The sequence below is a fragment of the Cydia amplana genome, chromosome 2, assembly GCF_948474715.1.
Source record: "Cydia amplana chromosome 2, ilCydAmpl1.1, whole genome shotgun sequence".
In the NCBI taxonomy this organism is placed as follows: domain Eukaryota; kingdom Metazoa; phylum Arthropoda; class Insecta; order Lepidoptera; family Tortricidae; genus Cydia; species Cydia amplana.
In genome coordinates, this window is record NC_086070.1 from 4,304,243 (window position 1) to 4,319,996 (window position 15,754).

Here is a 15,754-nt window from a genome sequence, read left to right on the forward strand (position 1 = left end):
AATGTTTGAATACAAATGTGAACATGACTACCTATAGGGTTTATGAGTTATTTCATTTACATTAACTACTCTTTATTAAACCCAACACCAAGGGCTGCTGAGACTATGTAAAGGTCGTCTATATTGCCCTTTGAGTATATAGCCTAAGGAGATGTGATACACGGGCGACCCCCTCCGGCAAAGTACATTGGTCAACTGTTCAAACACGTTATATAAAACTACTTGAAGTCGCTTCACCGCCATTTTGCATCGTTCCGTGTCGCGAGACGTTTCTCTTAAAAAATGGTGACTTGTTCAGTATTATCGTGTAAAAGGTGATCTGATAGCTCAAATTCGCAACAAGATTGCGTTTCCTATCATAAATAAGTATTTATACTAACTATTAAATGTATATTGAAGTACAATCTCCATTTAAAGAAAAAACCGTTGCGATACATAAACGACAGAAAAATGTAAACATGAATACAGTGGTACGGGGACGAATCGGTCTTAAGGGATGTGACAAAGTCAAAAAAGCGACTCAACATTTGAATGATTGAATTAATCATTCATTCATTCAATCACTGCAGTTCTTTGAGTATATAGCCTAAGGAGATGTGATAACGTAAACTCTTCGAACAAATTTTTTCACCACTTTTAGCGGGGGGCAAGGTAAACACCTACAGCACACCACCAAAAGATAAGTAACTCAACAGACACAGATTTTGCTGTTGCGACAAACGCACACTACAATAAAATTCAACACATCAAAAATTACACGCACACAGACAGAGTTTTCACATAACTATGCAGCATACATACAAACATAATAGTGATGGGTCACATCTAAAGAATGAGTCAAATCAGTTTGATGAATGAACTGAATTGTCTTATACTATTTATTATAAAATTGTAAAAGTGAAAATTCTGTACATTGAAGATATTAGGTAGCCAATAAAATGATTGTTTGTATGTATGGTTGTCTGTATTTATGTGTCTTTGTGTCTTAGCCCGCACGCACAGCTAAACTGTGGAATGAACTGTCGCCCGCGGGTTTTCCGGGTTTATAGAAAACTAGCTTTTGCCCGCGGCTTCGCACGCGCAGGAGACTTTTTTTAAATTTTGGACCCCCATTTCACCCCTTTAGGGGACGAATTTTGAAAAATCCTTTCTTAGTGGACCCCTAGACCTTATAAGGAACCTACTTGCCAAATTTGGACTTTCTAGTCCCAGCGGTTTGGGCTGGGCGTTGATTTAAGTCAGTCAGTCAGGTCTTTCACGTTTATATATATAGATTTGAATTTCGCGCCTTTTTTTTACTGACATTATTTGCTTGATCAGCTATATTAAACAAACTGCAGTGATTGAATGAATGAATGATTCATTCAATCATTCAAATGTTGAGTCGCTTTTTTGACTTTGTCACATCCCTTAAGACCGATTCGTCCCCGTACCACTGTATTCATGTTTACATTTTTCTGTCGTTTATGTATCGCAACGGTTTTTTCTTTAAATGGAGATTGTACTTCAATATACATTTAATAGTTAGTATAAATACTTATTTATGATAGGAAACGCAATCTTGTTGCGAATTTGAGCTATCAGATCACCTTTTACACGATAATACTGAACAAGTCACCATTTTTTAAGAGAAACGTCTCGCGACACGGAACGATGCAAAATGGCGGTGAAGCGACTTCAAGTAGTTTTATATAACGTGTTTGAACAGTTGACCAATGTACTTTGCCGGAGGGGGTCGCCCGTGTATCACATCTCCTTAGGCTATATACTCAAAGCTGCAGTTTGTTTAATATAGCTGATCAAGCAAATAATGTCAGTAAAAAAAAGGCCCGAAATTCAAATCTATATATATAAACGTGAAAGACCTGACTGACTGACTTAAATCAACGCCCAGCCCAAACCGCTGGGACTAGAAAGTCCAAATTTGGCAAGTAGGTTCCTTATAAGGTCTAGGGGTCCACTAAGAAAGGATTTTTCAAAATTCGTCCCCTAAAGGGGTGAAATGGGGGTCCAAAATTTAAAAAAAGTCTCCTGCGCGTGCGAAGCCGCGGGCAAAAGCTAGTTTTCTATAAACCCGGAAAACCCGCGGGCGACAGTTCATTCCACAGTTTAGCTGTGCGTGCGGGCTAAGACACAAAGACACATAAATACAGACAACCATACATACAAACAATCATTTTATTGGCTACCTAATATCTTCAATGTACAGAATTTTCACTTTTACAATTTTATAATAAATAGTATAAGACAATTCAGTTCATTCATCAAACTGATTTGACTCATTCTTCAGATGTGACCCATCACTATTATGTTTGTATGTATGCTGCATAGTTATGTGAAAACTCTGTCTGTGTGCGTGTAATTTTTGATGTGTTGAATTTTATTGTAGTGTGCGTTTGTCGCAACAGCAAAATCTGTGTCTGTTGAGTTACTTATCTTTTGGTGGTGTGCTGTAGGTGTTTACCTTGCCCCCCGCTAAAAGTGGTGAAAAAATTTGTTCGAAGAGTTTACGTTATCACATCTCCTTAGGCTATATACTCAAAGATATTGCCATGCAAACAGATAGCTCCACAAAAACCTAATGAAGAACCTCATACATAAAGGATGGCAGCGACCAGGCTTTATGCAAGTTACTTCTACTAGCTATGCACTACAAGTAAATGGACATGTTCTTATATAAGACATTTATTAAATACATTTAAAACTTACAATATTTTTAATAACTTATAAAATTATAATAGCTATTTATAATATACGACGATAACAATTTTTACACATTATTAATTACTTAAACGATTCTCCGGGACTACGAAGACACGTCGGATACGTTATTTAGTATAGTATAATAATAAAAATTAGGACACTAGAAACTTGCAAGCATCGTTTCAGTATGGTTCGAAAGAGCTTCTGTATGATTTAGTATCTACTTGTACATACAATAGACTCTCACTTCGACAGATAATGGCTCTTTTTGAAGTATGAATTGATGATCGTGGTCATACTGGTCATCCTGGTCATACTGGTCATCCTGGATGGTAATTGAAGTTTCGATCCTAAAACAAGCCTTCTGCAGAAGAGTTGAAGCCTGTATTCTTTGTGACGTTTGTACCGTAGTTGCTCTTACTTCGTCGGAGGATGAGTATGGTTAAGGTTGGACTTGATAACACAGCCCTCCAGGGTGGTGATGGATCCCTTGCACCCTGATGCAACACGGGTGCAGAACCACTGCAGTTTAGGTCCTCTGCTCCGGTTGTTCAGGTTGTAGCGATGGCCACGATACAGAGCTGCGTAGTTGCCGGTTCTAGTCGTAGTTAACACCAATTCTGAAAGATAATTTTGCGTGCTGTATTTACGTTTTTTTTATCAATAGGAACTAAGTAGTTTATTATTTTCATAGAATTAGTAGAATGGTTAAAATAACAACAGTCAAAAGTCATCACTCAAATAAAAATAATGAATATGATATGTACAATGAGAGTGGTTGATAGGTATTTAATACAATTTGAAATCCTTAAAAACCTATTGATAATGTCCTCCCAGACGTATCCGGGTATCCGTCGACGGCGACACCCGGACAAATCAGGTATTTTGTAAATTCTGACGTGCATGGGCTCGAACGTGACTTGCGAAACCAAGTTTTGTTTTAAACTTTCGGCCGCAAGACATGCAGTCTCGCCATTTGAGTCGTAAGTGTATGTGTAGGAGGGCTTGGGTCGAGATTTTCGAAACTGGCGTTTAGCGTCAAGATCTTCGAGATCTTAAAAACCTATTAGTGTTAGAATGACATCTCTAAATTGTGAAAGTGTTGACATGGGATCAGAAAAAACGAACGGTCAACTTTGAGCTACACCAACAAGAGTACCTACATTTTTAAACATGAAAGTGGACAAAACCAATGAAGAGCGCCAGCAAAATTTTCAGTTATTATTCTCTTTATCATTTTTATTTTATTTATTTATAAACTATGCATGGTTATGTTCAACATATGCCTTGACTAGCTCGTTGGCCCAAGTGGTGAGGTTGGCGCGGCAGCCCTTGTTCTTTTTGGTGCAGCACCACAGGCCCCTGGCGCCTCTGCTGCGGTTGTTCAGGTTATAGCGGTGCCCTTGATACAGCGCTGCGTAGTTGCCACTACGAGTCGTTGTGAGCACAAACTCTGAAATTCATTAACACTTTTGGATACTCGATAAAAATATGTTAATCTGCTCATTGCAATTATCAATTACCACGCCTAGTGTCACATAAAACGCTTGGCGCGTGATGATGTTTGTCTTTGATCTTCCACGAAATATTTCAAAATAGAAGATGGCAGCTCATCAGTTAATTCATAACAACTTCTCATTCTAAAAAGTGACCTGCAAAAGGACTAAAAGCAAATTATTGACCTGCTATGCCAAAAGGTATATGTTTAATTCTTTTAATAAAATATATTTCTATGTTTTAATTGTTCTCAAACACGTGGGATTTGATTTACCTAAATCCACATTAAACACTTGAATTGAATTAGGTATACAAATATACATACGAAAATATTTTAACGTTGTTATCGCCATATCGATTGAGGTTCCTTATGCATGATTGTGCTCAGTAGCCTTGATGAGTTCTTTGCCGAAAGTGATCAGACTGCCGCTGCAGCCGCGGCTCTTCCTCAAGGAGCAAGTCCAGGACGCGCGGAGCCCTTTAGAGCGGTTGTTTCGGTGGAAACGATGCCCTCCGTACAGGGCCACAGTGTTTCCACGGCGCGACTCCGCGTAATGTACATCTGAAATATTGGGTTAAGTAGGTACATAAATAGAGAGCAATGTAGGATTATGTATGCACTAAAGGGTCATTCAATAGAACTTGCTATGTAAACAAACCACCATACTAAAATTGACACTGAATGTCAATTTACTAGTAACTTTTGTTTACATATATAGTTAGCAAGTTCTATTGAATGACACTTTATGCAGCCCAGGAAGAAGAAGAAAAAGTGATACAATCTGTGACTTTTGTCATAAGCGGTGATTCCACGGCTGACCACGGTCGGGTCTGTCGTTTTTTTTTTTTAATTTGACAATTTATATGGGAGTCGTGTCACATTCTGTAATATCAAGATATTACAGAAGGCCAAGGCCTGCCGCCCTCAATACCATACGAAAACAAATGTACTTATTCCTCGAAATATTTCTTTATTTACATCGTAATAACTAGTCTGAGTCGTGCAAAACCGTCACTGATATTGACATTGATTAAGTTATGATTAAAATTATTGCGTTGTTAGTTTAGTCTGTTCGATGTAGGTCACTATCACGTGATAATGGTAACACTGCTGACGGTATCTCTTACCGTTCAATTCAATTCTCCGAAGCAGAACCAAAATCCCTAATCATAATCTTTGAAGGTTGGATGATTATGGTCGAGGTTCGCCTTAACGACCATCTGGTCTATGGTGGCGAGGGTCGCCCGGCAACCCGTCTTCCTCCTCGAGCAGCTCCAATGAGTCTTGGACCCGCGCTGGTGTTTGACGTTGAAGCGACACCCTTCCAAGAGGATTACTGGATTCCCGTTGCGTGTTTGTGTGAAAACGATTTCTAGAAATTGAGGAAATGCAAACATTTATTCCGCAATTTTAATTTATCTTACCTTTTCAGCTTGTATAGCTATAATAGCTCAAATATTCATTCAAGTAAATTATCCTTATTAATTTGTACTTAAAATAAATTCACTTATGAAGGGGAGAGGGAAGGACTTGTTTGTACCCACTATACCTACTGTCGTCCTAATGGTTAAGAATACGAACATAGCGGGTACGGGTCCAAAACTCCCTAGCCCACCCCTTAGAAACAAGCATTCTATAACGAGCATTTATTAACTCCGTTCACTGATGGTTTTGAGAATCGCTCAATCTCCTGATTGAAGGTAAGTAGTAACGGAGACGCAGGCACCTGAAGTGCAGAACACCGAATCCCGGCCGTTTAAACTAGCATACTATAACGATCACATTCACACCTTCGTTCACTGATGGTTGTGAATACCGCTTATCTTGATGATCTCCTGGTTGAACGTAGTGACGGAGGCGCGACAACCCCTGCTGTACCGGGAACAAGTCCAGAACACCCTGGCTCGGCCCTTGGACTTACTGTTCTGGTTAAACCTGTAGCTACCCAGCACAAGCAAAGGATTACCGAACTTGGACACCGCGAATGTTGCACCTGAAAATGTATAAAAACACATTTTATACTTAATTCATACACATATTCAACCAGGAACATTAGTAACTAAGTTTAGATTACCTATAAATCCAAGATTTTTTATTAGCTTCGGTTATCCGTTACGTTCTAAATCTAAAATGTTTATTCCTACCTGTTATCATCCCACCACCCTATTCAATCAACAAAGTAAATTTTGGTAAATCCTACTATCCTCCTGCTGATTCCTGGGAGCAGTTTTATGACTCTACCGCCAACTTTTCTACTTTAAAATGAACCCCAAAATGTATACAAGTTCAGAACTGCTCATTTGAACTTGTTGACGTGAAAACTTCTTTAGCGGCGCTGCGGTTTTTTGTGATGGGGAAAAATGTTAAACAGGTGTCACGTGACCGTAAGACGTAAGACGGACACGTGACCTGATCGAATTGACCTGAATCGAAAATTGAGTTTTTCTTTATTGATTTAAATGCCATCTAGTGAGTTTCCCTCTAACTGGTATTAATATAACTCGAGTACTAACAGTGATGTACTTAGGGGTTTCAAGTAATGCGACATGCGACGAAATAACGCTAGATGGCGTTAACCTCAATTATACATAGTGCTGCAGACATTTTGCAATAGTGATTGAGTTTTCACTTCTGCCGGCACTCCCCGAGTGCAACCCGTTTAGTCTTACTGGTTATGAAGCTTTTTTGCTCGAAAGCTGCATTTTGAGAGGAAAGCAAGCCGCTTTGCACGATGATAGTGGAGGCTCAATAAAACGATTTTTTTCGAAGAACCGGTAATTTCGTCCCTTAGGAGCCGAGGTGAAGCGAGGTCTGTTATAAACAGAAAAAAATCCTACAAATTTTACAGATCATCCGATTTCGTTAAATTTGGTATCAATTGTAAGAAAATGACTTTCTTTATCGTAAAAAAAATTAAAACAAAATATGTCAACACAAAAATAATGTATAAAAAATTTAAAACTTATTTTTTCCTCTTACACTTTATTTTTGCAAATAGTGTGTTTCGTATAGAAAAAAGTCTACAAAAAGCACTAAATAATAAAATCAAACATATTTCTTATCGTATATTGAAAACCGCATCAAAATCGGTTAAGCCGTTTATGAGATTCAAGTTTTAAAATTTGGCTAAGTTTTATTTACATGGCGATTTTTAGTACTGTCATATTCTTGAGTTGGGACTATTATTGGGCTTCTGTTAATGACCAAGTTTATGCGCTGTAGGTTGTTAGGATAAGCAAGGATACACATGTTGAAGTGTTTGTGTTTTGATGCCAGTGGAAGATGCCCTTCGTGGACCAGAAGGTCTTCCAGGCGTTTTCGATGCGTCGATCGATTTCCTTGGACTGCATATTATCGAATGATTCTATCTGGCCCATGCAGGTGTATTCGTCAACAAAATTGTATATCCTGCCCATCTACCGTGACCCTACGTTTCACTCCATTGACCATTAACTGGGTTTTTGTCCTGTTCATTTCGAATCCGACTTCAAGACTTGCTGGTCTAAGGTCTAACATTTTCTCTAAATGAGGTGCAGTGTGGGAAAACAAGACTATGCCGTCGGAAGAACGCAGGTTTTTCAACCTTATTTCGCCGACGTCAATGCCCATTGTTTCCCATTTAGCCACCAGCTTCTGGACGATTTCCTGTAGGCAAGAGGTAAACAGCTTTGGAGATAGCGGGTCGATCATCCTGTTCGACTCCTTTTTGGATGCAGAATTAGGGCCGGGAACTTGCAGTACTTTTGCGGTAGATGGTTCCGATGAGCTTGTGCCTATAACGCTGCTCGCGTTGCTTCGCTGTGTGGCTAACGACGTGTCTTACACTAAATATGCGCCGGACCTGGGGTCGCCCCTTTTTCACGTAGGCATCATTGTCCTAACTTATTGATAGTTTTTTTTTTCCTCAGCACACTAAGAGCCGCTTGTCTCTACGGCTACTGGTACCTATGTACAAATTCGTAGGCAGGCTCCAAATTAGAATTATTAGAATATTTCGCTCGTTTAAGTTTTGCTGTATTTTAGGCGGCTGCTCCGACGCGCCCTGTGGTAGGTGTGATGGGGCAAGTGTGCTTACACACGTCGCATCCCAAACGGGGCTGCGTTTTCAGCAGTGTCAAACAATCTGGCCTTTTTCCGTCAGCCCTATTTAGGCCCTGAGACTACAACACGTCCAGCGTCCAGTAGCATTCTGAAGTACCTCCTGCCTTTATACCTAAGTAAGCTTATTTGGTTCCCTAGAAACCATTTTATTAAATTGTATTATGCACATGCAGAGCACAGAACGGTTTTTTACAGTACTTAAAGAACAAACTTGTAACTAACCTTCCCTCAACTCAAGCTGCACTTCACAAACATACGTTGCGTGCTTCATACCATGTGAGCTAAGTACGAATGAAGGCGAATAGACCTTTTCAGGGTTCCGTACTCAAAGGGTAAAAACGGGACCCTATTACTAAGACTCCGCTGTCCGTCTGTCCGTCCGTCTGTCCAAACGGAACATAACTGGTAAACATCCGACTGTATCTCATGAACCGTGATAGCTAGGCAGTTGAAATTTTCACAGATGATGTATTTCTGTTGCCGCTATAACAACAACTACTAAAAATAGAATAAAATAAATATTTAAGTGGGGCTCCCATACAACAAACGTACATTTTTTGCCGTTTTTTGCGTAATGGTACGGAACCTATCGTGCGCGAGTCCGACTCGCACTTGTCCAGTTTTTTGTGAATATATACACATATTTTTAAAATAGATAAAGTAAATACCCACAAAATACTTAAAATTTACTATGATTTACATGCTTCTTGGTCTATAAAATAAATAAATAAAACTAAGCCAACTTCTGAAACACGGATCTCATAAACTGCTTAACCGATTTTGATGCGGTTTTCAGTATATGATGAAAAATGTGTTTAATTTTATGGTACAGTACTTTTTTCTAAACATTATTCAATGTGGAAGACACTGTTTGCACAAATAAACCGTAAAAGGAAAAAATAGGTTTTCAATCTTTTCACACTATTTTTCTTTAATAATATTTTGTTTTTATTTTTTTTATAATTAAGAATGTAATTTTCTCACAATTGGCACCAAATTTAACGAAATTGGATGATCCGTGAAACTTGTAGGATTTTTTTTCTGTTTTTAACAGACCTCGCTTCACCTCGGCCTCTAAGGGACGAAATTACGGGTTCCTCGAAAAAAAATGTTTTAATGGGCCTCCACTATCATCGTGCAAAGCGGCTTGCTTTCCTCCAAAAGTGCAGCTTTTTTTTCATAACAAGCATGACTAGTTGTTTTTTTTTAGTTAATCACGGCCGCAACACGCGCGGCGAGCACCTCCTGCTGGTCCCGCGCTGCCGACTGGCCAAGGCGCGGAGGTCACTCGGTGTCATGGGTATAAAAATGTATAACAGACTTCCGAAAAAGGTCATTAACTCAGCTAGTGAGGCAATATTTGTAAGTAAACTTAAGAAAATGTTAATTGGTTTAGCTTGTTGTGAGCTATAAGCACTATAAGTGAATTTATGTTGAGAACTGCTGATGTTCCAAAATGATATAATTTATTAATAAAAACTGAACTCAAACAATGTAAAAATGTAACTAATAATTTAATTCAGTGATAAATTTATTTTTATTTTATTTAGTAATCAACTTTACATTGACAGTTAAATCAAACATGCAAGTTGTGGGTTACAAACGTATGTACTTAAAACTAATTATAATAAGCTATTATATATCACTAAAATTAATTAAAATTAAATTGATAATTATGTATATACCTGGGCAAGCAGATCGTGTCATGTCAGTAGAAAAAGTTGGCAAATTTGAAAAATGTAGGCGCGAAGGGATATCGTCCCATACAAAATATGAATTTCGCGCTTTTATTACTGACAAGATTTACTTGACCAGCCATATATAATATGCTTTTCTCCAATATGCTCGGAAATGTTCACCTTATTGTAGCAAAAATAGTACCGGAAGTACTTCTTTATTGTCAAACTCTAATTTAAAAAAATAAAACTATCGCTGTCCTGTTCTAGCGGACGGGAAGTAAAAAAACACTACAGTAATAACTTATTACTGTAGTGTTTTTTACTTTTTAAAAATAAAAAACGCAAACAGCCAATTATTATAGCCGCGGGCCGCGTCTACACGACCCGATCAGCTATCATTTCAAGCTATGGGATAGAGTGAGATAGTAATATAAACGACCTTACATGTCTCGTTCTTACAAGACCGTTGTGCTCGTGTATGATCGTGCGAATACTGCTTAATAAAATCAAAGATTATTTATATATTTTTTTAAGGATCTCATCCGTGTTCATAAAGCTTATATTGCACAATTATAGTTTGACATAGACAGAGAGAATCATACTATCTTTGTCTTACACCAGTACTAGAACCCAAAAGAAAAGGATGAGTATAGTTATTTTTGTTCTTATTTACTGACAATTTGGTTTGACCAACTATATTTTCAATGAACGAATATTGAATGGTACTGAATTGAATGGCAGAATAAGTTTGTGCCTTTAACTTTTAAAAATAACGAGGGAAATTGTTTTTGACGTTTTTGATGTGAAGTTTCGATTTGAGTGATGCTCGATGCTTAAATTATTATTATTTTACTTTATTTCCTCGCATGTTTTGGAGAAAAGCACTATATATGCCTCGGCAGGAATAGCAATTCGTGGATTCGTCTTCTTTGTCGGACTCCGCTACGCGTCGTCCGACAAAATCGAAACTCATCCACGAATTGCCCTTTCCCGGCCTCTGCAATAATGTACTATTGTTATGTGTAAAATTATTTATGATTTTATCAATAAATATCTCAATCTCAATATAGATATTCGTAATTTCAATTTCTTTATTGTTGGTTATTATGTGGGTAATACAGATTTTCTAAAATAGTTGTGTCCATTATAACCTGTGCCTTTAAAGCAGCCTTTACTTAATAAATTAATATACTATATTACACAATATTTTTTCTTTTCAATGTGGGGTGTAGGTACCATGCACATTCTAACATGCATTCCCATTAAATTTCCATAATTGATACAAAAGCAGTGTTTGACTATGATTCAGTTCAGGGATGGTTATGAAAACCACTCAGTTTGATGATCTCCTGATTAAGATTCCTGATCAAAGATTATTTATATATTTTTTTAAGGATCTCATCCGTGTTCATAAAGCTTATATTGCACAATTATAGTTTGACATAGACAGAGAGAATCATACTATCTTTGTCTTACACCAGTACTAGAACCCAAAAGAAAAGGATGAGTATAGTTATTTTTGTTCTTATTTACTGACAATTTGGTTTGACCAACTATATTTTCAATGAACGAATATTGAATGGTACTGAATTGAATGGCAGAATAAGTTTGTGCCTTTAACTTTTAAAAATAACGAGGGAAATTGTTTTTGACGTTTTTGATGTGAAGTTTCGATTTGAGTGATGCTCGATGCTTAAATTATTATTATTTTACTTTATTTCCTCGCATGTTTTGGAGAAAAGCACTATATATGCCTCGGCAGGAATAGCAATTCGTGGATTCGTCTTCTTTGTCGGACTCCGCTACGCGTCGTCCGACAAAATCGAAACTCATCCACGAATTGCCCTTTCCCGGCCTCTGCAATAATGTACTATTGTTATGTGTAAAATTATTTATGATTTTATCAATAAATATCTCAATCTCAATATAGATATTCGTAATTTCAATTTCTTTATTGTTGGTTATTATGTGGGTAATACAGATTTTCTAAAATAGTTGTGTCCATTATAACCTGTGCCTTTAAAGCAGCCTTTACTTAATAAATTAATATACTATATTACACAATATTTTTTCTTTTCAATGTGGGGTGTAGGTACCATGCACATTCTAACATGCATTCCCATTAAATTTCCATAATTGATACAAAAGCAGTGTTTGACTATGATTCAGTTCAGGGATGGTTATGAAAACCACTCAGTTTGATGATCTCCTGATTAAGGGTAGTGACAGAGGCTCGGCAGCCGGTTCTGTATCGGGTACAAGTCCAGTTAGCCCTGTTCCTGCCCTTAGACCTGCTGTTGCAGTTGAACCGTTTGGTGCCCAACACCAGCACGGGATAGCCGAACTTGGACGTTGTGAACGTAGCACCTAAAAATATAAAAAGAAATTATAGCATATTATACTATACCTTAAGTTCAATCAATAGTAACCTGCCCGAAGAACGTATGAATTCGCATAATTATTGTCTCTGATATGACAAACGACAAAGTAATTTTTAACACCAATCAAAATATTTATTAAAAAAAATTGATTTATTCCCAAAGTTGTGTAATTTTTAACAGTTTTGAATGATTCACGGTTAGTGTCACTAGACTTATATATGGGATATGAATGGGTTACCCGTGAACAAGATGCATGTAACTACGTCGAAATATCGGGAGCTCGAAAACAATACAAAAGGTAATCACGGTTCATATCCCGGTCGATATAAGTTTAAAGTAATTAATAAACAAGATAGAGGTTCAAATATTTTTCCATGAGTTTGAGGCACAGTTCCAATCAGGATATTTAAACACCTTGGTGACCAGAAGCACGAGCACGACTCATTACAATGACGTAGGAATAATCTGTATAATTTTTGAAGTTCTTACTTACTTAGATAAAAAAAATATATTACATGTTGCAAAAATTGTCTCTTTTATTATAATATACATGCTAGTGAGTAAGAGCGAATATACCGGATCGTCGCTAAATTGTACTTATATTTAAGTTTTTTCAAATTAATATTAATACGATGAAATTACTCGAAATTAATGATTGTGCTCATTGGTGGCCTTAACGACCTCCTGCTCAAAGGTGGTAAGGGAGGCGCGGCATCCGCGAGACCACTTGGAACACACCCAAAGGAACTTGGGCCCTGTCTTGCTACTGCTGTGACGGTAGTAGCGGTATGGCCCCACCTGGAGCAAGGGTTTGCCTTTCTGAGACACCGTACATGTTACATCTGTAAGGAAATCTTAAATAAACTAGGGTATCTTACAATGCCAGCTGCCATGGACGCTGGGCTGCCACACAAAGAATAAGAAACGTAACATTAGAAAACGATAATTTACTAGTTCTGTGGACTGCCCAGAAGTCGACTTGGGTGAAATTTCATGCCGCGGTAACATTCGAAGGTATCAACATGAGTCAAAAAAATAGCATATTGTTCTTATTCTTGCGCTAATTTGTAGGTGATCAAGAGATGTAGCTAATAGAAGTAATATCCTGCTTGGTTACAAAACTATTAAATCTTTATGTAGGTAGATGTAGGTTTAGGTACGCCATTTGCATGAAAATCAAAAGTTAAAATGTCCTTTTCCGGACAGAAGAATGAAAATTGTCCAATGATGTTAATTCATTAATTTATTCAAAAATACATGATTACAACAAGGTAGGTACTTAAAATTTTACCTTAATAACAATAAGTATTAAATTACAAATTTCGTTAATAACAATAATATTAATTGTAAGTTACAAAATTCGAGAATTTAAATATTTAATTGTATGCTTTCAAAAGCGACCTAAATTAATTATTACCGACGGTACCCATATTAAAATACGCCTCTGCGGCACCGTACGGTGGCAAATGGTTATGTAAGCCCTTAGTCTTGATGACCACGTTCTCCAGAGTCGTCACAGAGCTCCTGCAGTATCCTTTCCTCCACTTGACGCACCGGTAGAGGGTCTTGAGGCCTTTCTCCATGTGTCTGTGGTATCTATGGTTGTTGTAGATGAGGATGGGCTGCCCGCATCGTGATTTCTCGAAGTATAGCTCTGGAAACCAAATGGTATTGGTTAGGAAATATTTATGCTAAATGAACATAATATAATAGCTCAGCGACTTTAGGTTGCAGGGCAACATGAGTTTTGCGATATTAGGCCTCACGAGGTTCTGGAGCACATGTAATCCTACAAGAAAATATTCAGTTTGAAATAAAATTATATGTTAATTTAATATATTTAACTTATAATAATTTCAATTTAGACACACGATTTAAAATTACATGCATTCTTTGTATACCTTAATTATTTATTAGCATAGACTCTGCGATTTATTAATTGATAAATTACCTTTTAAACGTAATAAAATAACAATAACTATAAACATTAAAGTAGGATTCCAAAAAGGGTATAGAAAATGTGCAAGATACTTAAGTAATAATACTTATTAAGTACCTATCTTGTATATTTTCTTTTCATATATGTTTCATATTGGTACGATATAATTCCTCCCACAGCTATTTTCTAATTCTTAACTGTGGGAAGAGACCACGTGAAGCGCGTCCTAACGGATTTCGACTGACAACATCCATACGCAATACTTTGCTTGCTGATATGATGTATAATAATGATGATGATTGCAGGTTACTGGTTATTAATATACATTGATGTATGAATCATACAGTATGATGATGATCGGCTCATATTGAGTCACTTCTTTCTTGTAGAATTACTAGATAGGTATTTGTTTTAGTGGAGTGTTAAGTTAATCATGATTGTGTTCATTGTTAGTCTTGACGATACAACCCTCGATGGCCATCACCGTCGCCTTGCAGTGCGTGCGTGACTGCTGGTTGCACCGCCAAATACTCTTCAGCCCGCGCTTGACGTGGAAGTTAAACCTCTTGTCCCCGATCACCACTATCGGCTTCCCGAACTTGGACTGGGTGAATACTGGCTCTGTAATGATCGCAATGATATTGTGTATTGTGAAGGCAGTAAGACGTGCGGCGTGCAATCCTACGTGGATTTAAATAGCCTAAGCCATCTTGTAAAATTTGCCTTACTTTCTATCTCTCGATATTGGAGCTTTGGATAGGAAACATGATGATTAATTTAATTTATTAATACCTACTTCCTTTTTAGTATTATCTACCTAAAGAAAGGTGATTTTTTTATAACCCCGCTGGTCGGCTGGCTGATAATCACTCCCTCAAAAATACTATCAACGGTTAGGCTGATAGTAATTAGGAAAATCACATTAATAACAGTTATGAAACCAAATAAAAAGATGTAAAGAAATATTTACAAATGTAACATCGTATATTTCTTCGAATTATAAATTATAATTAACCAAAACACAAAAATTAGAAACTGTTAAAGGCACATTGTTTAATTTCAAGCTATCGTGTTGCAAAAGATCAACATGACAGACTAGCCTTCTATCAGACACTCAATATAACCGATAGACTTTAAGTAAATGTCAAGAATGGCTATGTTCGCTTTTGTTCTTAACAATTATACCGTCAATAGTCACAATGGACGCCTTGCAGTGCATGCGCGCTTGTTGGATGCACCGCCATATGGTCCTCGGGCCATATTCCAGGTGCACCTTGAACCGCTGCTTTCCCATCACTAGCACTGGCTTCCCGTATCTTGACGTTGAGAAGAAGCATGCTTCTGTGGAAATGAAGTGTAACCAGATATCCACATTCTGAAGTCATTTATTTGCAGAAATAAAACCATCGACATTTAGTGGTACCAAAACTGATAAAAAACAATGACAAATCAA

The 15,754-nt window shown here is 37.3% G+C and overlaps 1 protein-coding gene across 28 annotated transcripts in view; it reads right to left on the reverse strand.

The window, feature by feature from the left end:
• LOC134661654 (protein tramtrack, beta isoform) overlaps positions 1-15,754 on the reverse strand; it is a 506,900-nt gene that overhangs the window by 319,643 nt on the left and 171,503 nt on the right. Inside the window, exon 5 of one of the 28 annotated variants that reach the window (XM_063517997.1) lies at positions 13,730-14,016. The exons of the other annotated variants lie outside the window; for them this stretch is intronic. Within the exon in view, the coding sequence (XP_063374067.1) occupies positions 13,769-14,016 (248 nt within the window). The 3' untranslated portion in view covers positions 13,730-13,768. Of the gene's footprint in view, positions 1-13,729; positions 14,017-15,754 lie in introns of those variants that run through there. 28 annotated transcript variants of the gene reach the window in all.